Source organism: Sebastes fasciatus, chromosome 17, assembly GCF_043250625.1.
Source record: "Sebastes fasciatus isolate fSebFas1 chromosome 17, fSebFas1.pri, whole genome shotgun sequence".
NCBI lineage: Eukaryota > Metazoa > Chordata > Actinopteri > Perciformes > Sebastidae > Sebastes > Sebastes fasciatus.
The window spans coordinates 26,725,232-26,745,791 of NC_133811.1; the positions used below are offsets into that span (position 1 = coordinate 26,725,232).

Consider the following 20,560-nt stretch of genomic DNA (forward strand, 5'->3'; position numbering starts at 1 on the left):
ACGACTGAAAAATTACAATGATATACTGTGTATATATATGTATATATATATACATATATATACATATATATATACTGTATATATATATTGTATATACATATATTTATATTTATACACATACATTTATTTATATATTTACTGTATATACATACATATATATTTATACACATACATTTATTTATACACATACATATATTCAAACATATATATACATTGTATATATATATATATATACATACATATATATACACATGGGCCGTCTCTTCTTCATGTAAACTTTTTCTGCAGAAATAATGACAGAAAGTTTCTCTTTTCATTGAACAAAATTAATATTTTACACTCACAGTTCAGTCATTAAAACATTCAAATAAACAATAAACAATACATATTGTTCCAATAGAAACATGACATTTAAATAAACAATAAACAATAAACAATACATATTGCTCCACTAGAAACATGACCATGTTTTTATTCACTGTGACGGTTCAGTTTCTAGAGTTTCTTTTTTCACTTCCTTTTCTTCACAGATGTCTTTCTCCTGAAACATAAACAGTGACACGTTATTTATATTATATTATTTGTTATTTATTTCTGTTCTTTCTGTTCTTTATATTATTTCTAATATTTGTTATTTATGTTCTTTATGTTTTTTTGTTCTTTATATTATTTAATTTATTTGTTATTTATGTTGTTAAAGCTGTGTCCACCAGCTGAAAACGCTCAGCTAGGAGCGCTTCAGAGCACTTCAGAGGTTCTGGGTCTGGGTCTGGTTCTGGGTCTGGTTCTCTGTCCTGGTCTGGTTCTGGGTCTGATTCTGGTTCTCTGTGATCAGTTGAAGAGCAGCAGGAAGTAAAAGGAGGACAGAGGGAAAGAGGACGTGTGTCTGGGTCTGGGTATGGTTCTGGGTCTGGTTTTGGGTCCTGGGTTTGGTTCTGGGTCTGGTACTCTGTGATCAGTTGAAGAGGACCAGGAAGTAAAGGGAGGACAGAAGGAAAGAGGACGTGTGTCTTGGTCTGGATATGGTTCTGGTGTGTAACTCTGTGATCTGGTTCTGACCCGGGTTGTCTGGTCCTCTCTCTCTCTCCTCCTCCTCAGCTCCGTCTCCGTGACGGCGTAAAATTCGTCCTCGGCTCTGGCGATCAGCTGATCTGGACTCTCGTCTCCGTCCTCTCGTCCTCCGTCGTCCTCTCGGCTCTGCTCCGACCGACTCCTCTCCTTCAGACGGATCTCTCTCTGCCGGGCCTCCAGGATCTTCTCTCGCTTAGTCTCGCGCTCAAACATCTGTTTCCATGGAAACAGAGAACATTAATATTAACGGTGAGTTTCAAGATGCCGACCTTGTGACATCATTGTTTCTGGAGTTCCTCACAGCAGCCAGAAGATTCTTCTCGTTCTTCTGGAGGGTCGACAGTCCTGGGCAGATCTCCAGCAGCGTGGCTCCGCCCTGCTGAGAGCCGCACGCCACCAAACGCCCGTTGTCCTGGAGACGGAGGCTGTACAGGGCCTCGTCACACACCTGAGGGACCATGACATCATCGACATCATCGACATCATTGACATCGTGAACAACGACATCATCATAAATAACAACATCAGCAACAACGACATCACCAACAACATCATCATAATAAACAAGGACATCATCATCAACAACAACGACAACAACAACGACATCACCAACAACATCATCATCATAAACAAGGACATCATCATCAACAACAACGACAACAACAACGAGATCATCAACAACGACATCATCAACAACGACATCAACAACAAAAACGACATCATCATCGACAACAACAACAACGACATCATCAACATGGCATGGACTGAAGACATGCTGACTTAGTAAGAGCAGGTATGTTTTCAGTGGACGGGTGAGATGGACGTACCTTGAGACTCAGCGTGGGGTCATTCTGTTTGGACAGGATGTCCCAGACGTCCAAATTGCCGTCCATCTTTACGGTAAAGAAGACGGAGGGCCTGACTGGACTCCAGCAGGCATCCGTCAGATGCGACATCTGATATCTGACAGGAGTTTAAGTGTCATTTCAGTTTTACTGAGCAGGATGTCCACATGGAGTCCAAAAGAGACAGGACAGGTCAGGAAAAATTGGACGAGATGAGACAACACTGAGATGGGATTATATTAAACAGGACGAGATGGTACAGTTTGAGGAGACAATGATGGGACACAGGTACACAAAACTAAATGAGACGAGGGGGGACAAGATTAACATAGATGTAAAGGACGGGACAGATGGACATGAGATGAAACAAGCAGAGAGGAGACGAGACGAGATGGGACAGGTTGAAGCATATGAGACAGGAAGACACGAGACATTATCAAGAAATATTTCTCATAGTTTGGGAGGTTTCTACTGTGTGTCCTACTTGGTCCACATGATGGACGACTCCTTTATGTCCTCAGACCAGATGCGGGCCGTCCAGTCCCCCACGGTCAGGAAGTTTTTGGGGAAGAAGGGGTTCCTCTGCAGGGCGTAGATGGGTCCCTGATGACTGTCGTACATACAGACGATCTTCTCTGACGGAGTCTTCGCCTTCCTGTTACAGGACACGACCACGCCCTGCTCTGTCCCCACCATAAACTTAGTCGGCTGCAGAGACAGGGAGGACAGAAACACTCTGAGAGACACAGAGACACTCTGAGACAGGGATGTGTTAAGTCAACTTTCAGCAAGCTCTAGTGAAGTGTGAAGTGAACTTTAAGCAAGCTCTAGTGAAGTGTGAAGTGAACTTTCAGCTAGCCCTAGTGAAGTGTGAACTGAACTTTAAGCAAGCTCTAGTGAAGTGTGAAGTGAACTTTAAGCAAGCTCTAGCGAAGTGTGAAGTGAACTTTCAGCAAGCTCTAGTGAAGTGTGAACTGAACTTTAAGCAAGCTCTAGTGAAGTGTGAAGTGAACTTTCAGCTAGCCCTAGTGAAGTGTGAACTGAACTTTAAGCAAGCTCTAGTGAAGTGTGAAGTGAACTTTAAGCAAGCTCTAGCGAAGTGTGAAGTGAACTTTCAGCAAGCTCTAGTGAAGTGTGAACTGAACTTTAAGCAAGCTCTAGTGAAGTGTGAAGTGAACTTTCAGCTAGCCCTAGTGAAGTGTGAACTGAACTTTAAGCAAGCTCTAGTGAAGTGTGAAGTGAACTTTCAGCAAGCTCTAGTGAAGTGTGAAGTGAACTTTCAGCTAGCTCTTGTGAAGTGTGAACTGAACTTTCAGCAAGCTCTAGTGAAGTGTGAACTGAACTTTCAGGACCACGGTTTAGACTAAGGACCAGGGGGTCAACGTTAGTCTGGGTCAGAATCACACAGAACCTCACCATGGTGGACTCAAACTCCAGAGAGATGGCTCCTAAAGCTCGGTCCAGGTTTCCCTCTCGGCTCGGGTCCAGAACCAGACGCTCTGTGGGCTCATTCAACTTGCGGACGTCCCACCACAGAACCTGACAGAGAGACACCTGTCTGTTATCACCAGTATACCTGTCTGTCATCACCAGTCTACCTGTCTGTCATCATCAGTCTACCTGTCCATCAGTGGAGGCAGAGAAGGTGTCTGTCCCGGTCTTGGACTGCAGCCAGATGATTTTGTAGACCGGGTCTCTGTGACTATGCTCCATAGAGGAAATCTCCACCGGCTGGCTGCCTCTCCGGGTGTCCCAGTACGCTGAAACAAACACACCCACAGGTGAATAAAGCAATGAGAGATAGAAACCTGTCTGTCCCTGCCTCTCCGGGTGTCCCAGTACACTGAAACAAACACACCCACAGGTGAATAAAGCACTGAGAGGTAGACACCTGTCAGTCCCTGCCTCTCCGGGTGTCCCAGTACGCTAAAACAAACACACCCACAGGTGAATAACCCACTGAGAGACAAACACCTGTCTGTCTCTCAGTCCTGAACCCACCGATCTGTCCGTTGTAGCTGCCTCCCACCAGAGTGTGGCCGTCTTTGGGGTTGTACTCCAGACAAACGAGCGGAGACGTCGGCTTCAGAGTCATCTCAGGTCTGTTCGGGTTCTCTGAAACAAAACAAGGAATCCATCCATTAACGGGACCGTTGACTCTGTGGATCTCTGTCGTTGTAATTAATAAGAGTTTGCTCTTTGAACAGCATCTAAGGGTTCATTCATTCAGCATCACTGAGGTCAGTTTGGTATCCAGTAAACCAACACCTATTTCATACCCACCGATGTCCCAGATGTAGGAGTCCAGGCTCATGTCCTTTGAGGTTTTCTGGAACTCGAGACAGGAGTAGGCGGCCGCCAGCTTCCTGCCGCCGTCAGGATGCCACGAAAGACCAGTGACGGTACGCTTCACCTCGTTAGGATCTCTGCAGACACACAGTTATACAAAGTCTGTTCACATGGAGATACCACTGGCTGATCTATGGATGGATGGATGGATGGATGGATGGATGGATAACTTTATATGTTTTGTTATCAGCTGTACCTGAAGACGTTGATGGTCTTGGCAGACGGCGGCTCCTGATTTTCCTCCACCTCCTCTTCCTCCTCAAAGTACTCCTGGTAGATGTCCACGGCATTGTTCTGTCTGATGCAGTGCTCCATGACCTGGACCACACACACATGATGACATCACACAGAACTCTGTGGCATCACAAACCACGACGTGGCTGTAACCGTGAAAACGCCCCACTGATCATAAATCATCAGCTAAACGGTTAACTTCTGTCAACGTACGCCGCACTCCGCTGACAGGTAAAGTGGGTTGATGTGAACCGGGGTGGAAGTGGGTCTATATGTACTGAGGTAAAGTGGGTCGATGTGGACTGAATTTAGTTAAAGTGGGTCAATGTGGACTAAGGTAAAGTTGGTTTATGTGGACTGAGTTTAGGTTTAAGTGGGTCAGTGTGGACTGAGGTAAAGTGGGTCAATGTGGACTGAGATTAGGTAAAGTGGGTCAATGTGGACCAAGGTGGATTGATGTGGATGGTGGATCTTACGTTGCCCAGCTGCAGGATGCTGTTGATGTAGCCCTCGTCTTTTTCCACCTTCTTCCTGAAGCGGATGGTCATTTCCATCTCCTGAGGGTTGATGTCTTTAGGCCACCCCCCCTCCACGTGGTTTATCCCACAGCTGTCATACTCAAAGCGCTCTGTGTTCACCTGCAGAGACAAACACAGGAAACAGGAAACATAAGTTTGACAAGATGCTATTAGAACCCAGGAGTCAGTAGCCAACAATACCAACAATACTGTTTGGGACTGTTTGTAACTTCTTACATGTATAAATCACCCGGATCGGTGTCCCATGCGCGCTCGCGTGTGGCTACGCTGTTCAGACTCAGACTCCAACATAAACTACACGGAAGCACCAAAACTGCAAAGTTATATCTAGTGAAGCCCGACTTGCAAAACTGTTGGCCGCGGTCGGAGGACGCGGGGGAGACCGTAGCTTTGGTCTCCAGGGCCGGAGTCTCTGCTCCTCTGCATGCCTTCCTTCTCTCAGCTCGCTCCACCTCACGTGCATGCGCGCACACTTCACACTGCAGAAGAGTTAGTATAGCTCTGAGAATATCTAGTGAATGTACAGTGGACGTTTGTGCAGAAATAACTGCTGCAGCTCCTCCAGACCAACAGAGGTTTCCCGTGTCTTGTGAAGTGACGGGGCTCCGCAGCGAGAAACGTTATCGTCTCCGACCGGATGCCGGTGTCTCCCCTGTTCCCTCCGGCCGCGGTCGGGAGGCTGAGGCAGGAAAAGCCAACACTAGGATCAGCATTGATTCATGGAGAGACCTTCGTCTGGTCAGCTAACATTACTGCCAAGCAGCTGAAATATAGAGTGATATTGTGGTTTTAGCTGACGTGTGTTGCCTCACTGTTTTGAGCGATGCTCGTTCATGTCTATGTAGTGCGATCAAGCGCGAGCGCGGCGCTGACTTTCGTTGACTTAACGGCCACAGGTGTCGCTGTTAACAAGCATTTCTGATTCTTACAAACAGTCCCTTTAAGAGAACACTTAAATCACTTGAGCTTCCTAAATGGACAGATTGATATCCCTGAAGTTTGCCTGACTTGGTGTTATACTGTGATGATTAAGTGTTCTCTTCAGCAGTGTATTTAGTTTCATATAACATTGCAGTTCCAGTTTTTCCATTATCTCTGGTGCAGGTTGATGTGGGGCTCACCTGGTGCTCCGACATGTCCCTGCAGGCCTGCAGGCCCTGGTCTCGGAGGGTTTTCTGGATGAACTGTGGAGCCAGACCCGGGTCCGGAGGAACGTCCACCAGCAGCTCCGCAGGCCGGTCAGAGAACAGACACTGTCGGCCGAACTCACTGCGGAGCTTCGTGTACACATGGACGATTTCCATCCCACCGGCCAGCGGCTAAACACCGGAGAACACCGACTGAATAACGGGCTAAATAACGGTCAAAACACCGACTGAATAACGAACTTAATAACGAACAAAACACCGACTGTATAACCGTCTCAAACTCCGGATCTCAGGCGGCGCAGTTTGCTGTATCGTAGCAACGAGACAGTTTACCGTATCCTAGCAACATGAATAAACAGTCTCCACTAGGTTTAGTAGTTTTATCCCACTTCTACCAGATGTGAGTAAATATAGGCTAGTCTACTGAGTTACTGCTTTTCTCAGATTAAAGTGGGCCAATTATTATTATTAATATTACAGAATGAATGCATCACTGATGAACACACAGGACTTTGTGACAAGGGCCTACGTATATATATAAAAATGTATATATATATATATTAATATAAATATAAATATATATATATTAATATATTTATATATATATATATATATTTATATATATATATATATATAAATATATATATATATATATTAATATATTTATATATATTAATATATTTATATATATATATATATTTATATATATATATATATATATATAAATATATATAAATATATATATATAAAAATATATATATATATATATATATACATATATATATATATAAATATATATAAATATATATATATAAAAATATATATATATATATAAATATATATATATAAATATATATATATAAATATATATATATATACACCGATCAGCCATAACATTAAGACCACTGACAGGTGAAGTAAATAACATTGGTTATCTCATTACAATGGCACCTGGCAGTGGGTGGGATATATTAGACAGAAAGTGAACATTTTGAACTTTTAACTGTGTGTTGGAAGCAGAAAAAAATGGGCAAGCGTAAGGATGTGAGCGACTTTGACAGCAAGGGCTAAATTGTGATGGCTGGACGACTGGTTCAGAGCATCTCCAGAACTGCAGCTCCTGTGGGATGTTCCCAGTCTGCAGTGGTCCAAGGAAGGAAAACCGGTGAACCAGCGACAGGGTCAGACCCGAGGCTCATTGTTTTATGGCTGATTTGTGTGCGTTTGTGTGTGTGTGTGTCCACATCTGAATCTATTAACTACTTATTCATTTGCACCATTTGTGTTAACTTTTTATTAGCTTGTCGGTCACTGGTGCTTTGTATATAATATTTATGCAGTACATCCTGTCTGTTTTTTTCAGGTCGTTGAGTTCAGAGTCAGATCAGATTCAGCGGATCTCTGCGTCTCTTTATTTTTTATTATTATTGAAATAAAAGTGAAAGAGATGAAATGTGAACCTTTAATCTTTAGTGCAGTTTAACAGTTTTTAACTTTACAGACTCAAAGAAAAACTAACACCAAACCACTGGAATCATGCAGCTACACAACCACAAGTTAAAGGAAAACGTCCCCCGTAAATCACCGGGTGTACGTCAGTTACTCAGCTGGTGTTCAACAGAACAGTCCTGATAGGTCCAGGGTTAACAAGAGAACATCTGTTTGTGGGTTCTCCCAGAACTCAACTAGAACTCAAGAGGAACTTGAGGTGACAGGGGCTGAACATAACTGACGTACGGACGGTCATCAGGCGAAGTATTCCTTTAACACAATAATAATAATAATAATAACCATCATCATATTAACAATAATAATAATAATAATAATAATAAATATACACAGTCACACTCACACAAGGTTCAGCTGAGATCTGAGAACCAAAAACTGTAACAGAGATCATCAATACAGACGGGTCAGTTAGAATGGCTTCAGTCTGAGAGGAGGAAGAAGAGGAAGAGGAGCAGTAAGAGGAAGAGGAGAAAGAGAAAGAAGAGGAGAAGGAAGAGGAAGAGGAGGATGAGAAGGAAGTGGAAGAAGAGGAAGAAAAGGAGGATTTTAATGTCCTGTCACAAAATCTGAATTAATATATTTATAACCCAGAACTTTTGTCAGTTTGTAAATCTGCAGACATAAAACCTTCTGGTTCTGTTGGTCTGGTTCTAAACCCTCAGGCCTGGTTCTGAACCCTCATGCCTGGTTCTGTTATTCTGGTTCTGAACCCTCAGACCTGGTTCTGTTGGTCTGGTTCTCTTTTCAGGCAGATCAGGAATGTTCTCTTTGCAGACAGATCCACAACGTTCTCATTTCTTGTAGATCAGTCAGAACCTTTTCAGTAACAGGATTAGTGGATCTGAAAAAGTGTAGGACTTTAAGAATTTACAGGTCTAGACCTTCTCTGTCTTTGAGAACAGATCAGTCCAGAACTTCGTCATCCCTTTAGAACCAGTCAGAGTACAACTCACCAGAAGGGAACCAGACAGGAACCTGGACCATGTTTGGTGCAGAACAAGTCTACAGACACCGCTTTGACGAGCATGATGAGGGTCACATGACCCCGGAAGGTCGCTTAGCTAGCATTAGCTGCGATCGATATACAACGATGACATTATTAATCGGCCGCCGATTGTTATTCAGTGAAAATATGCGATTGGGAGATCGTCGTTGATGCTTTCTAGTCACCGATTGAAGTACTAGTACTAGAACTAGCACTAGACACCATGGTTATTAAACATGCTCCCATCTTGTTCACTGTCCACGCAAGGTCGCTCCACAGACGTATACACAGAACGGGTTCTTCAGGTGCGCAACTCGCTACGAAAACAAAACATGTCGGCAATGTGGAACTTTCACAAAGTGTGCGAGACAGATAAACGGCAGGAGGAGAGCAAGTTAATGTTAGCTGTTAGCAGCCGATGGTTAGCACCTGGTGGTCCTTAGTGTACTCTAGAGAACCCTGGTGTACTTGGTGTACCTTAGTGTACTCTGATGTACCTTAGTGTACTCTGATGTACCTTAGTGTACTCTAGTGAACCCTGGTGTACTCTGATGTACCTTAGTGTACTCTGATGTACCTTAGTGTACTGTAGTGAACCCTGGTGTACCTTAGTGTGCTCTAGTGAACCCTAGTGTACTCTGATGTACCTTAGTGTACTCTAGTGAACCCTGGTGTACCTTAGTGTACTCTGATGTACCTTAGTGTACTCTGATGTACCTTAGTGTACTCTAGTGAACCCTGGTGTACTCTGATGTACCTTAGTGTACTCTGATGTACCTTAGTGTACTCGAGTGAACCCTAGTGTACTCTAGTGTACCTTAGTGTACTCGAGTGAACCCTAGTGTACTCTAGTGTACCTTAGTGTACTCTAGTGAACCCTAGTGTACTCGAGTGAACCCTAGTGTACTCTAGTGTACCTTAGTGTACTCTAGTGAACCCTAGTGTACTCTAGTGAACCCTGGTGTACTCTGATGTACCTTAGTGTACTCGAGTGAACCCTAGTGTACTCTAGTGTACCTTAGTGTACTCTAGTGAACCCTAGTGTACTCTAGTGAACCCTGGTGTACTCTGATGTACCTTAGTGTACTCTGATGTACCTTAGTGTACTGTAGTGAACCCTGGTGTACCTTAGTGTGCTCTAGTGAACCCTAGTGTACTCTGATGTACCTTAGTGTACTCTAGTGAACCCTGGTGTACCTTAGTGTACTCTGATGTACCTTAGTGTACTCTGATGTACCTTAGTGTACTCTAGTGAACCCTGGTGTACTCTGATGTACCTTAGTGTACTCTGATGTACCTTAGTGTACTCGAGTGAACCCTAGTGTACTCTAGTGTACCTTAGTGTACTCGAGTGAACCCTAGTGTACTCTAGTGTACCTTAGTGTACTCTAGTGAACCCTAGTGTACTCGAGTGAACCCTAGTGTACTCTAGTGTACCTTAGTGTACTCTAGTGAACCCTAGTGTACTCTAGTGAACCCTGGTGTACTCTGATGTACCTTAGTGTACTCGAGTGAACCCTAGTGTACCTTAGTGTACTCTAGTGAACCCTAGTGTACTCTAGTGAACCCTGGTGTACTTGGTGTACCTTAGTGTACTCTAGTGAACCCTAGTGTACTCTAGTGAACCCTGGTGTACTTGGTGTACCTTAGTGTACTCTAGTGAACCCTAGTGTACTCTAGTGAACCCTGGTGTACTTGGTGTACCTTAGTGTACTCTGGTGTACTTGGTGTAATTTAGTGTACTCTATTGTAGCCTGGTACAATAAACTGGTGGACCCAGATTAGGCTACCAAAAACTAGCCTGCTATTTTTGGTAGCCCGTTGGTCACATGACCCTCGTCATTCTCGTAGTTCCGTTTAACAGCACAAAGGGGGACCATTTAAACTGTTGCACCTAACCAGGAGTCCAACAGGTTCCTGGATCAAATCATCTGGATCTGATCGTTCTCATCAGTTTGTTCTGTCAGGACACAGTTTACAGTCGTACCAACGAGCAGGAAGTCCGCCTGCAGCAGGACTGGAACATTTTAACGGACGGACTGGGGGAACAACAGCGGAGAGTTTTCATCATCGTACCAACATCAGAACCCAATCAGTGACATCACTCCCCTTGGTCTCTGATTGGTCTGTTCATCACTGAGTGATAATCTTTAATCCAGCTAACATGCTAACAAGTGTCGTTGTAGTCCAGTCAAAGTGTTAACAATGTTGGCTAGCTGTAGTCCAGTCTGTAATGTTAGCCTGTTGGCTAGTTGTAGTCCAATGTGAGATGTTAGCTTGTTGGCCTATTGGGTGTCTGAAGTCTGAGGTGTTGGGTCAGGGTGGTATTAGTAACATTAGCCTGTCAGTTAGCAGGTTAACCTGTCAGTTAGCCTGTTAGCGGAGCAGCTAACTGTAGGTGTTGTATCAGGGTAGTATTTGTTGTATTAGCCTGTCAGTTAGCATGTTAGCATGTTAGCAGAGCAGCAGCAGCTCGTCGTCGCTGCTCTCCGTTTTGCCCGTGGCCTCTAGGCAGGCGTCGGGGATCTGAGCCGTGTGGACCATCCCACAGTGTTCACAGGGGCCGTCCCGCCCACCTCGACACCCGTTACCACGGTGATGGCGAGGGGCATGGCCTGTGGTGGAGGAGGGGTGTGGCTCCAGCAGCGGCTGTCGGACGTCGCAGACCAATGAGGAGGAGGAAGATGAAGAATCAGAGTCGGAGACGGGGATCAGGAGCTCCACGTCTTCTTCTTCTTCTCTGTTTCCTCGCTGCTCCGTGGCCTCACCCCCGCCTCTTCCTGTCTCCAGCTGGCGAAGTGGACTATGATTGGTCCAGGTTTGGTCCTGCTGGTTCTGGCTGGTTCTGGTCAAGTTCCTGGCAAGGCGGTGCAGGTTCTGGGCCAGTCGCTGCAGGGCGGAGGTGGGCGGAGCCTGGAGCTCTGAAGCATCACTATGACATTCAGGATCTGGACTGGAGGTTACCACAGGGACAGCGCTGGAGGGGGGCGGAGCCTCTCTGGGCCTGTGACGGCCTCTGTCGCTGCTAGGCGTCGGGGTCACAGAGGTTGCGGACGTCGCCACGGATAACACGGCCTCCACGGCAGTGGAGGGCCGGGTCTTCTGTGGGAGGGGGGCGACGGGCCCGCCCACCGCGCCCACGCCTCGCTCTCTCCCTCGCTCGCCCTCCGTGTCCGTGTCGTCTGAGTCCGGAGACAGCAGGTCTGAACCAGAACTCCCAGCGCTCCCAGTGCCAGCGCCGTCCTCCAGGTCAGCAGAAACCAGAGCCAAAGAACCCGACCGCCGCGACCGCGAGAAGGTGAAGAGACGACGCCACAGGTTGCTGTGACGACCGGAGGAGGGGAGTCTCAGGGAGGTGAAGCCGAGCTGAGAGCGGACGGCCAGGCGGAGGTTTTCCAGCACAGATGCCTGAGGAGAGAGACGAGAATAAAATCTGATTTTACCAAGTTCACGTCTCCATCAACTCCCTGAGTATCTGAGCATACTAGTACTATCTGTACCTGGCTCCCAGAGCACACTGGGAAATCCTCCACAGGTGGGATCAGTCCCTGGGCGATCAGCTGACCATAAGAGGGCGGGGCTTCCCTCCGAAGCAGCTCCGCCTCCACTCTGGACAGCTGGGTCTCAAATGACCTGCAACAACCAATCACACAGCTCACATTGACCAATCACACAGCTCGGATCACACAGCTGATATCGACCAATCACACAGCTCAGATCTCAGAAGCAGTGACCAATGAGAGGCTGCGGTGGCGGCGGTCTCACCTGCGTTCAAACATGCGCAGCGAGTAGAGTTTGCAGGTGCAGCCGAGGGCGATGACCAATAGGAGTCCACAGATGAGGCTGCCGATGACGGCGGCGGTGATGACTCTGGTAGGAACGATGACGGGACAACTCTCCTCATCGCTGCCGTCGCCGCAGTCGTCCTGAGCGTCACACACCCACGACTCAAACACACAGCGGTTATTCTGCAGGAGGGTCAGAGGTCAAACACATTATTCTCCAAACATCGATGACTGATCTCAGGTTGTAGTTTATTTTCTTCAGGTGTATTTTAATATAACATCTAGTACGTTATGAGTTGGATGTTTATCAGCTGACAGGTTGTTGTAGTAGTAGACGGTACCTTGCAATGGAAGTTTCCAGGCTGGCAGAAGAAGCAGTTCTTCTCGTCAGAACCGTTGGGGCAGCGGTTCTGGTAGTTGCAGCGGTCCGATCGAGGGTAACAGGCTCCGTTTCTGGAACAGGGGAACTCGTCTTCCTGACACGAAGAACAGTTCAGCTCATCACGACCGTTGGGACAGTGCCAGTACCCGTCACAGCGCTGCTGCTCGGTGTAACAGCCCCAGTTCCCCCCACAGGGAACCTCCCAGGGCAGGCAGAACCCGTCAACCTTAGGAACACAGAGAGAGACAAGTTAAACACAACATGTCCACCTTAACAACACAGAGAGAGACAAGTTAAACAGAACCCGTCCACCTTAACAACACAGATGAACAGGTGAGATCAAACACACCTGGTAGGTGACATTGAACCCTCTGGCGGCGTTGATCTTGTCGGCGTAGAAGTGAATTCGGAGCTGACCAGATGATGAAACCACAGCGACCGGCGCTCTGGAGTCGAAGGCGGTCAGCACCCTGAGGAGACGGCGAGGGTTCTCCTCCAGGCCGTCGTAGACCTTCACGTAGTCGCCGTAACCTGTCCCGTCGAGTTTAAAGTCCGTAAACCTCAGGATGACCTGCAGGAAGAGGAAGAGGAAGAGGAGGGGAAGGGGAACGAAGATCCAGACGTTAGCTTTACTGGGAGTTCAGGGAGGAAATCTGTCGGTAGGTCGGAGGTCAGAGGTCACCTTTCTGTGGTCGCCGGTGTCAATCAGCCAGGTGCAGTTACTTCCTGGAGGGTAAAAGTCGGGGTAGTTTGGAGAGCTGAAGGAGCCGTAAAAGTTCCTCAACCATTCTCCACAAGTGGGAACGTCACAATCGATCTCATCACCAAGGTCCTGGAAAAAACAACACACAAAGATATCAAACGTGTACAACATGCTGGTGCCAGCAGGGTTTAACAACCGCTGACAGGATACTGTCGGACGGTGGGAGGAAGTCCTGATTCCAGTGAACCTCTAAGTCCTCCGTAGAGGAGGCGGAGCCAGAAGAATGTTTTATGATTCATCTTCATTACATGGTCGCTGCCAACATGTGCAGGCTGTGGTCACGTAGTTTCTGATCCAAGGCTGCTGAACTAGATTTATAGAATCTACCGACTATATCGCTGATTAATAATCATCTGTCCATCCCAAGCTGCCACATTATTACCATCACTTAGTCCGACCAAAACAAGTACACAAGTACACAAGTACACAGGGCAGGCAGTTGGAACCCCGGCTCCTCCTGTCTGCCTGTCGTAGTGTAAGTGTGTGTTAAAGTACAACTTCATCCAATGTAACCTGTTGGACTGAGTTAGACTGGGTTGGACTGGGTTGGGCTGGGTTGGACTTGGTGGAAGAGACTGAACTAGTTTGGTACCTGGCAGTCGATGCTGCCGTCACAGCGCAGACTGTGCGGCAGGCAGGTGTAGATCCGGGTGTAGCGGGACAGGCAGGGGAACTGGTTCAGGCTGCAGGGCTGGAAGGAGAACGGCGACTCCACGCACAGCTCCTCGTCTGAGTTGTCACCACACTCGTCCATGGCGTTGCAGCGCCACCAGTCCGGGATGCATTTCCCATTAGAGCAGTGGAACTGGTCCACATCGCAGCTGGTGGCCTCGGGCTTACCTACAGCGACAAGATATTATTGGTTATTGATTCATTATGGTAGAAGCCACCAACACCCTACAACCGACAGTACCGGTCCCTTCAGGTTTCATGGACCAGGCCTGCTCTGGTACCGGCCACAGGAAGTGCTGCTGGTCAGAGGCAGGACTGGGATGACCGCCCCATCCTCACCAGTGATGTAGGACAGTCTGAAGCCTTTCCCTGTCAGACTGTCATCAGAGTGGAAGTGGATCCAGACGTGGTCCTGGGAGGAGATGTAGGGTGGCGGCAGGGAGGAACCACAGACCCTCAGCCCGTCCAGGCTCCGGTAGCTGCTGATGGACATCCAGTCTGAGGAGCAGCGATGGGAACCCTGGAGGTCAAAGTCCTGGAAACTACGAGCAGAGAAGAAGACATTATTGATCACGCTGACTGGACCTCCACCAGCTTCTGGTCCTGAATCCTGTTACGTTGTGAAATGGTACCAGAGTCAGTCCTGATCTTTGGACCACCTCGGCAACCTAGATGTACATCATGTGGACTTATCAGGATTTGGTGAGACCATGGTGGATGGAGCTCAGACCCTCTAGACCTGTTTCTGTGGAGCTCAGACCCTCTAGACCTGTTTCTGTGGAACTCAGAACCTCTAGACCTGTTTCTGTGGAGCTCAGACCCTCTAGACCTGTTTCTTTGGAGCTCAGACGCTCTAGACCTGTTTTTGTGGAGCTCAGATCCCCTAGACCCGTTTCTGTGGAGCTCAGACCCTCTAGACCTGTTTCTGTGGAGCTAAGACCCTCTAGACCTGTTTTTGTGGAGCTCAGATCCCCTAGACCCGTTTCTGTGGAGCTCAGACCCTCTAGACCTGTTTCTGTGGAGCTAAGACCCTCTAGATCCGTTTCTGTGGAGCTCAGACCACACACAGACAACATGAGGCCCATGATGTATGTGGACATGACAATATAAGTCCTTAGAACAACTTCCTGGTGCTGGTTCCATGGTTCCATGGTTACCTGATGGTGACGGTGTCTCCAGGTCGCGCTCTGATGTTCCAGCTACAGTTCAGTCTGGATGGATACTGAAAGGGCCAACCGGGGCTGGTGATGACGCCGCTGGACGCCCGCAGGAGGTCCGCCACTTCGCCACAGGCTGGACAGACAGAGAGAGAGACAGGGAGACAGACAGACAGAGAAACAGAAAGACAGACATGGAGAGAGAGAGAGACAGTTAGATTCCCACTCTTTAGCTTGTCCTGACGGCTGATGTGACATCATTGTTGTTGTGACATCATCGTGGTTGTGACCTCACCATTAGAAATCCCTGACACGTAGACGTTGTCGTTCCTCTCAGACGCAGCAATGCATCCTGGGAAAGACACAAACACAATTAAGTGGACGGAAACAGGAAGTGAGGAAGACGGCGTTCCAGTCAGATCATTTAAAGTAGAAAATCAGTCTGATTCAATACGTTCACAGTTCACAGTTGATTGATTGATTGCATGTTGACATTTAAAGCAATACATCAGTCTGATTCAATACATTCACAGTTCACAGCAGGAGGCTGTTTGGACTGATTGATTTATCACATGTTGACGTTGCAGTAATTAATCAGAGCAGCTCGTCACAGCAACAAGAACTCATGAGCATGAAGCAGAAGTGATCAGAACTAGCTGTGAGCTATCAGAACTTGCTGTAATATATCAGAACTAGCTGTGATCAATCAGAACTAGCTGGGATCTATCAGAACCAGCTGTGATCTATCAGAACTAGCTGTGATCAATCAGAACTAGTTGTGATCTATCAGAACTAGCTGTAATATATCAGAACCAGCTGTGATCTATCGGAACTAGCTGTGATCAACCAGAACTAGCTGTGATCTATCAGAACTAGCTGTGATCTATCAGAACTAGCTGTGATCTATCAGAACTAGCTGTGATCTATCAGAACTAGCTGTGATCAATCAATAAGAGACTCGTTGTGTCCAGTTAGTGTTGCTAATACACACAGAAACCTGACCCGGGTCTACTCAGGAACAGGATCAGGTCTCTTAACAGCTGATCCTGGTTCAGTGAACTCACCTGACAGTATGAGCAGGTAGACGACAGATGCTGAGCAGTCCGATCTGAGAGCCATAATAACCCCGATGATGATGATGATGATGATGAAGGTCACAGAACAGCTGGAGGAGCGGACTGCTGCATGCTAGCCTCAAATTAAATAAAACTACAGAAATACACCCGGATAAACTCTCAGTTAGCCTAGCATGTGCTAACTGGTCTATTCTAGTCTATCTAACAGCAGCTAACAGTCCGAGCTAGCTGCTCTCACATCATAAACCGTCTCCGAACAAAGACTCCCGTTAGCTCCGGCTAGCAGCTAACGTTAGCTCTGACTGGCTGTTAGCTCACAACATCTGCCCCCACTAACGAGCTCTGCGGTGTGAACACAGCGACACATGACGGAGATAACATATAATATAACGTGTTATAATAATAACACAGCTAACTACAGGAGGAAAGAAAAGCTACCTCTCATGCTAACTGAAGCTAACTGCTAAACTAGCTAAGGAAGCTAACATTAATAACACTGGACAGTTAGCTCCAACATGCTAACGGAGCTAGCTAGGTTAGCTAGCCTGTCCTCCTGTCTTCCTGTCCTCCTCCACAACGAGGACATACAGCCCGGAGAGAGACAGCTGGGTTACTCAGAGATAACCCGAGATAACAACGGAACCGAGCCAGAGGTTAGCATCTGTGTGTTAGCTGTTAGCTGTTAGCTGTTAGCTGAGAACAACAACAGTCCGCAGGCAGCAGCGACCATAGTGGTTGTGATGATGATGAGCGGCTAAGCTCCGCCCCTGTGACTGTGTGACGTCATGCATATACAGTCACACATGAAAGTTACACAAGTATTTACATCCTGTATATATATATACTGTATATATATATATATTAAAAAATATATATATATATATATATATTTTTATATATATATATATGTATATGTATATGTATATATATATGTATATGTATATGTATATATATATGTATATGTATATGTATATATATGTATATACATATACTTATACATATATATATACATATACACAAAGATCAAAGAAAGAAAGATCACAAAGAATCAAGTTTAAATAATTGATTTCCATTTTTTCTGTATTATAACAACATATATATATATATATATATATAATGCACACAGTGCACTTTCATAGACTAAGCTACTGGAGTTACCCTGCACTATACTCATTTTTAACAGTCTCTTCTGCAATATATTCACTTTTAACAGTTTTCTTCTCCTTGTATTTTTATATCTGGTATATTTTTTTGTACTTTGTACTTTGCATTACTAACCTTTTTACTGCCTTTTTACTAACATGTTTTGCACTATGGAACTGTGATGCTGGAAACTTGAATTTCCCAATAAAGTTACTATCTATCTATCTAATAGAAAACTATTAGATGACCAATAGAACCCTGAAAAGAGTTTGACCTTTGACCCCGAGGTCTGTTTACAATCTTTCAACAACTCTAGCTGCATCTCAATTCCTGATTTAGTGCCTCCTCGTCTCCTCGGGCTTATGACCCGGAAATCAATCTCAGCGCTCCAGCTTGATGATGATCTGATACACGTCAACATCACTGAGTTTCATACCGGAGTGAAGACAGATCAATGTGTTGTCTTCTGATTCACCGTCTAGTTAAAATCTGTGTTAGTTGTAGGTGTGAACAACAAATGGACCATGTTGATGGTAAAGTGTTACAGCAGCAGAAGGACCTGCAGTATCTCTCCTTCACACATCGCAGCTGAAGCAGCCTGTCACTGAAAGACCTGACAACAACTGTAACCTGCTGTTAACAACTTTCTTCTTTTATTAGAAAGAATTTTCTTTTGACAATCTGTTATTTCCCCCATTAACTTTTATTAAAGATACTAAAATAAAGTCAGTGAGAGAAGGAGGGTCTGTCTGTTACACTATTTACATCATTTATCGTCATTTCATTCAGTCACATGTGAGGCTGCTAATTCCTGATATGAGTTACATCATTTCAATTTTCCCTCAAACATTTAGTTCAATAAATCCTTTCTAGTGTTCAAAAGACACCATAGTCATATTCTGGGTTATTAAATAATAACTACGGACACTAATAATGAATAAATAATATAAAAGGCACTGTGGCAGTAGAAATGGTTCCTGAGCATCTAAACAGGACTCAGTCCACAGTATAAATACAGACTGCAGGTGTTTGAAAACAGGTAACAGAGAAAAAACACTGCTGCTCTGCCACTGATAATAATAATAATAATAATAATAATAACTTATAACTTTATTAGTATTAGATCAGTTCGGACAGAAACTCCATCTAAAGTCTCTACAGCTGTTAGAGCCGACTGACAGCTGATCTCCAGCGAGGATGCTATAATGATGAAGCTGCTGCTGATGAAGACGATGATGAGGACGATGATGAAGAGTCCCCCATGTGTCTCTGCAGGAAGTGGTCCAGACTGAAGACCTCCCCCCAGCCGACAGCAGGGCTCATACTGATGAAGTCATCCAAGTTCATCTGACACTCTGAGGAGGAAACACATCACAGTGATGTCATTGTGATGTCATCACATGGTTAACATCACCACATACGTGCCGAGGTGAGGTATCATGTGACCTGCTGTGTGTATGGGGGGGTAGGGTGGGGAAGGCATTTTCCAAGACCCGTCAGAGTTCTTCATATGCGATCGATCGGACGCAAAGTTCAACAGGAAGCTTTCAGCAGGGACGACACGCAACTTCCTGTTGGGAGAGAGACAGGTTGACTTTGCGGTGACTTTGCAAATGACATGTTTTAAGGTTTTACTTCCTGTTTGTCAGATCACATGTAACTGAGCTTATGTCCTGAATTCCTTTTAGTGGCTAAAACAGGACGTGAGATTTTCTAGTTTGTCTGTAACCTCAGTATGAAAACCAATAGTTTGTGAATATCATAGTATTTCTGCTAAAATATTACAGTATGCAACGCTGGACACTACAGCTACACCTGTGGTGTTCAGGTGTGTGTTACCTGTGGTACGCAGGTTGGATGTTGCGGTCTGAGCGGAGGCCCTGGCCAGCATACAGCTTCAGGCTGCAGGGAAACGACAGCTCAGAGTCCAGATCATAAACCAGAGAAGAAGACTGAAGTCTGACCTGCAGCAGGACCACGTGGTAGTCCTGAAACACGCCATGACATCATTAATGACATCATCATAATTATTATTATTAATGAACTGTCTGTGATATCACAGTTATTAAAAACACAGTGATCATCACAAACCCAGATCACTGGCTGGTCTCCACGTCCAGACTTCTGCTTCCACAGAGGAACCTGATGGAGAACCAACAGAGAACGTCTCTGAACATCAGCTTAAGAACCAGACGGTTGTTCATTAGGAACATACCAGATGTGTCGTAGAACCTGACTGGTGTTGAATAGAACCTGACTTATATTTTAGATCTGGCAAACGTTCTGTGGAACGTGGCACAGATGTTATGGCGTGTTCTCCTGTGTGTTCTCACCATTCTGTTCTCATTTGAGATGAAAACCACAAACAGTTCTTCCAGCGGTGTGGTTCTCTCTGTTCTGACATACTCACAGAGTTTCCAAACATTTTCTTCACTGCAGAACAAGAACCGACAACAGAACCAGAAATAACAGTCAGATACCAGCAGAACCAGTCAATAGAAACTGTGAGCAGTAGTACAACACATATACTGTAGTACCACAGAACATGAGTAGTAATACTACAACACATATACTGTAGTACCACAGGACATTAGTAGTAGTACTACACAGTAGTAGTACTACACAGTAGTAGTACTCACCAGTAACAGCTGGTATAAACACAGTTTTCGCGGCTCGGTGTGATTCTGTCTTCTGGCTCCATGTTGAGGTGTCACACTGAAATAGCTCCGTTGGGGGTAAAAAAAAACATGACGTCACATCCGTCAACATTGTGATTGGTTAGTTTTTCTCACCCTCAGTTTTTTTTTCTGTGAAGCTGCTGAAATGAAACACACCCAAACCGGAAATGTACCTTCAGCCTTCATAATAAAAGAAGTCCACCATAGACATATGGTGCCTTCAA

General features: G+C 45.6%; 3 protein-coding genes across 11 annotated transcripts; all 3 read right to left on the reverse strand.

Moving 5' to 3' along the window:
- Positions 1-246: 246 nt before the first annotated feature.
- dnai2b (dynein, axonemal, intermediate chain 2b) lies at positions 247-6,491 on the reverse strand. Its single transcript, XM_074612981.1, has 12 exons — positions 6,160-6,491; positions 4,976-5,137; positions 4,462-4,583; positions 4,200-4,342; positions 3,918-4,031; positions 3,537-3,676; positions 3,333-3,455; positions 2,401-2,624; positions 1,899-2,034; positions 1,373-1,519; positions 1,060-1,284; positions 247-541 (listed from the first exon to the last, which is right to left on the reverse strand). The coding sequence occupies exons 1-12, from the start codon at positions 6,340-6,342 to the stop codon at positions 476-478; spliced, it is 1,785 nt and encodes a 594-aa protein (XP_074469082.1). The 5' UTR covers positions 6,343-6,491; the 3' UTR covers positions 247-475.
- A 1,143-nt stretch (positions 6,492-7,634) lies between these two features.
- On the reverse strand, positions 7,635-17,252 carry lrp12 (low density lipoprotein receptor-related protein 12). 9 transcript variants are annotated; one of them, XM_074612954.1, is made up of 17 exons: positions 16,504-17,252; positions 15,735-15,791; positions 15,440-15,575; positions 14,622-14,824; positions 14,203-14,450; positions 13,530-13,679; positions 13,197-13,418; positions 12,807-13,073; positions 12,446-12,648; positions 12,181-12,313; positions 10,405-12,088; positions 10,118-10,177; positions 9,898-9,957; positions 9,778-9,847; positions 9,338-9,357; positions 9,198-9,237; positions 7,635-9,157 (listed from the first exon to the last, which is right to left on the reverse strand). In XM_074612954.1, the coding sequence occupies exons 1-11, from the start codon at positions 16,556-16,558 to the stop codon at positions 11,135-11,137; spliced, it is 2,628 nt and encodes an 875-aa protein (XP_074469055.1). In that variant the 5' UTR covers positions 16,559-17,252; the 3' UTR covers positions 7,635-9,157; positions 9,198-9,237; positions 9,338-9,357; positions 9,778-9,847; positions 9,898-9,957; positions 10,118-10,177; positions 10,405-11,134. The 9 variants fall into 9 exon arrangements, with proteins under 9 accessions (XP_074469055.1, XP_074469060.1, XP_074469054.1 ...); XM_074612959.1 differs by lacking the exons at positions 9,198-9,237; positions 9,778-9,847 and having other exon boundaries at positions 7,635-8,359; positions 8,414-9,157; positions 9,328-9,357; positions 9,848-9,957; XM_074612953.1 differs by lacking the exons at positions 9,198-9,237; positions 9,778-9,847 and adding an exon at positions 9,848-9,877 and having other exon boundaries at positions 9,328-9,357; positions 9,918-10,017.
- A 1,088-nt stretch (positions 17,253-18,340) lies between these two features.
- Positions 18,341-20,423, reverse strand: ntaq1 (N-terminal glutamine amidase 1). The gene is made up of 6 exons (XM_074613065.1): positions 20,298-20,423; positions 19,992-20,091; positions 19,750-19,800; positions 19,498-19,646; positions 19,105-19,229; positions 18,341-19,013 (listed from the first exon to the last, which is right to left on the reverse strand). The coding sequence occupies exons 1-6, from the start codon at positions 20,357-20,359 to the stop codon at positions 18,859-18,861; spliced, it is 642 nt and encodes a 213-aa protein (XP_074469166.1). The 5' UTR covers positions 20,360-20,423; the 3' UTR covers positions 18,341-18,858.
- Between the last annotated feature and the right edge of the window lie 137 nt (positions 20,424-20,560).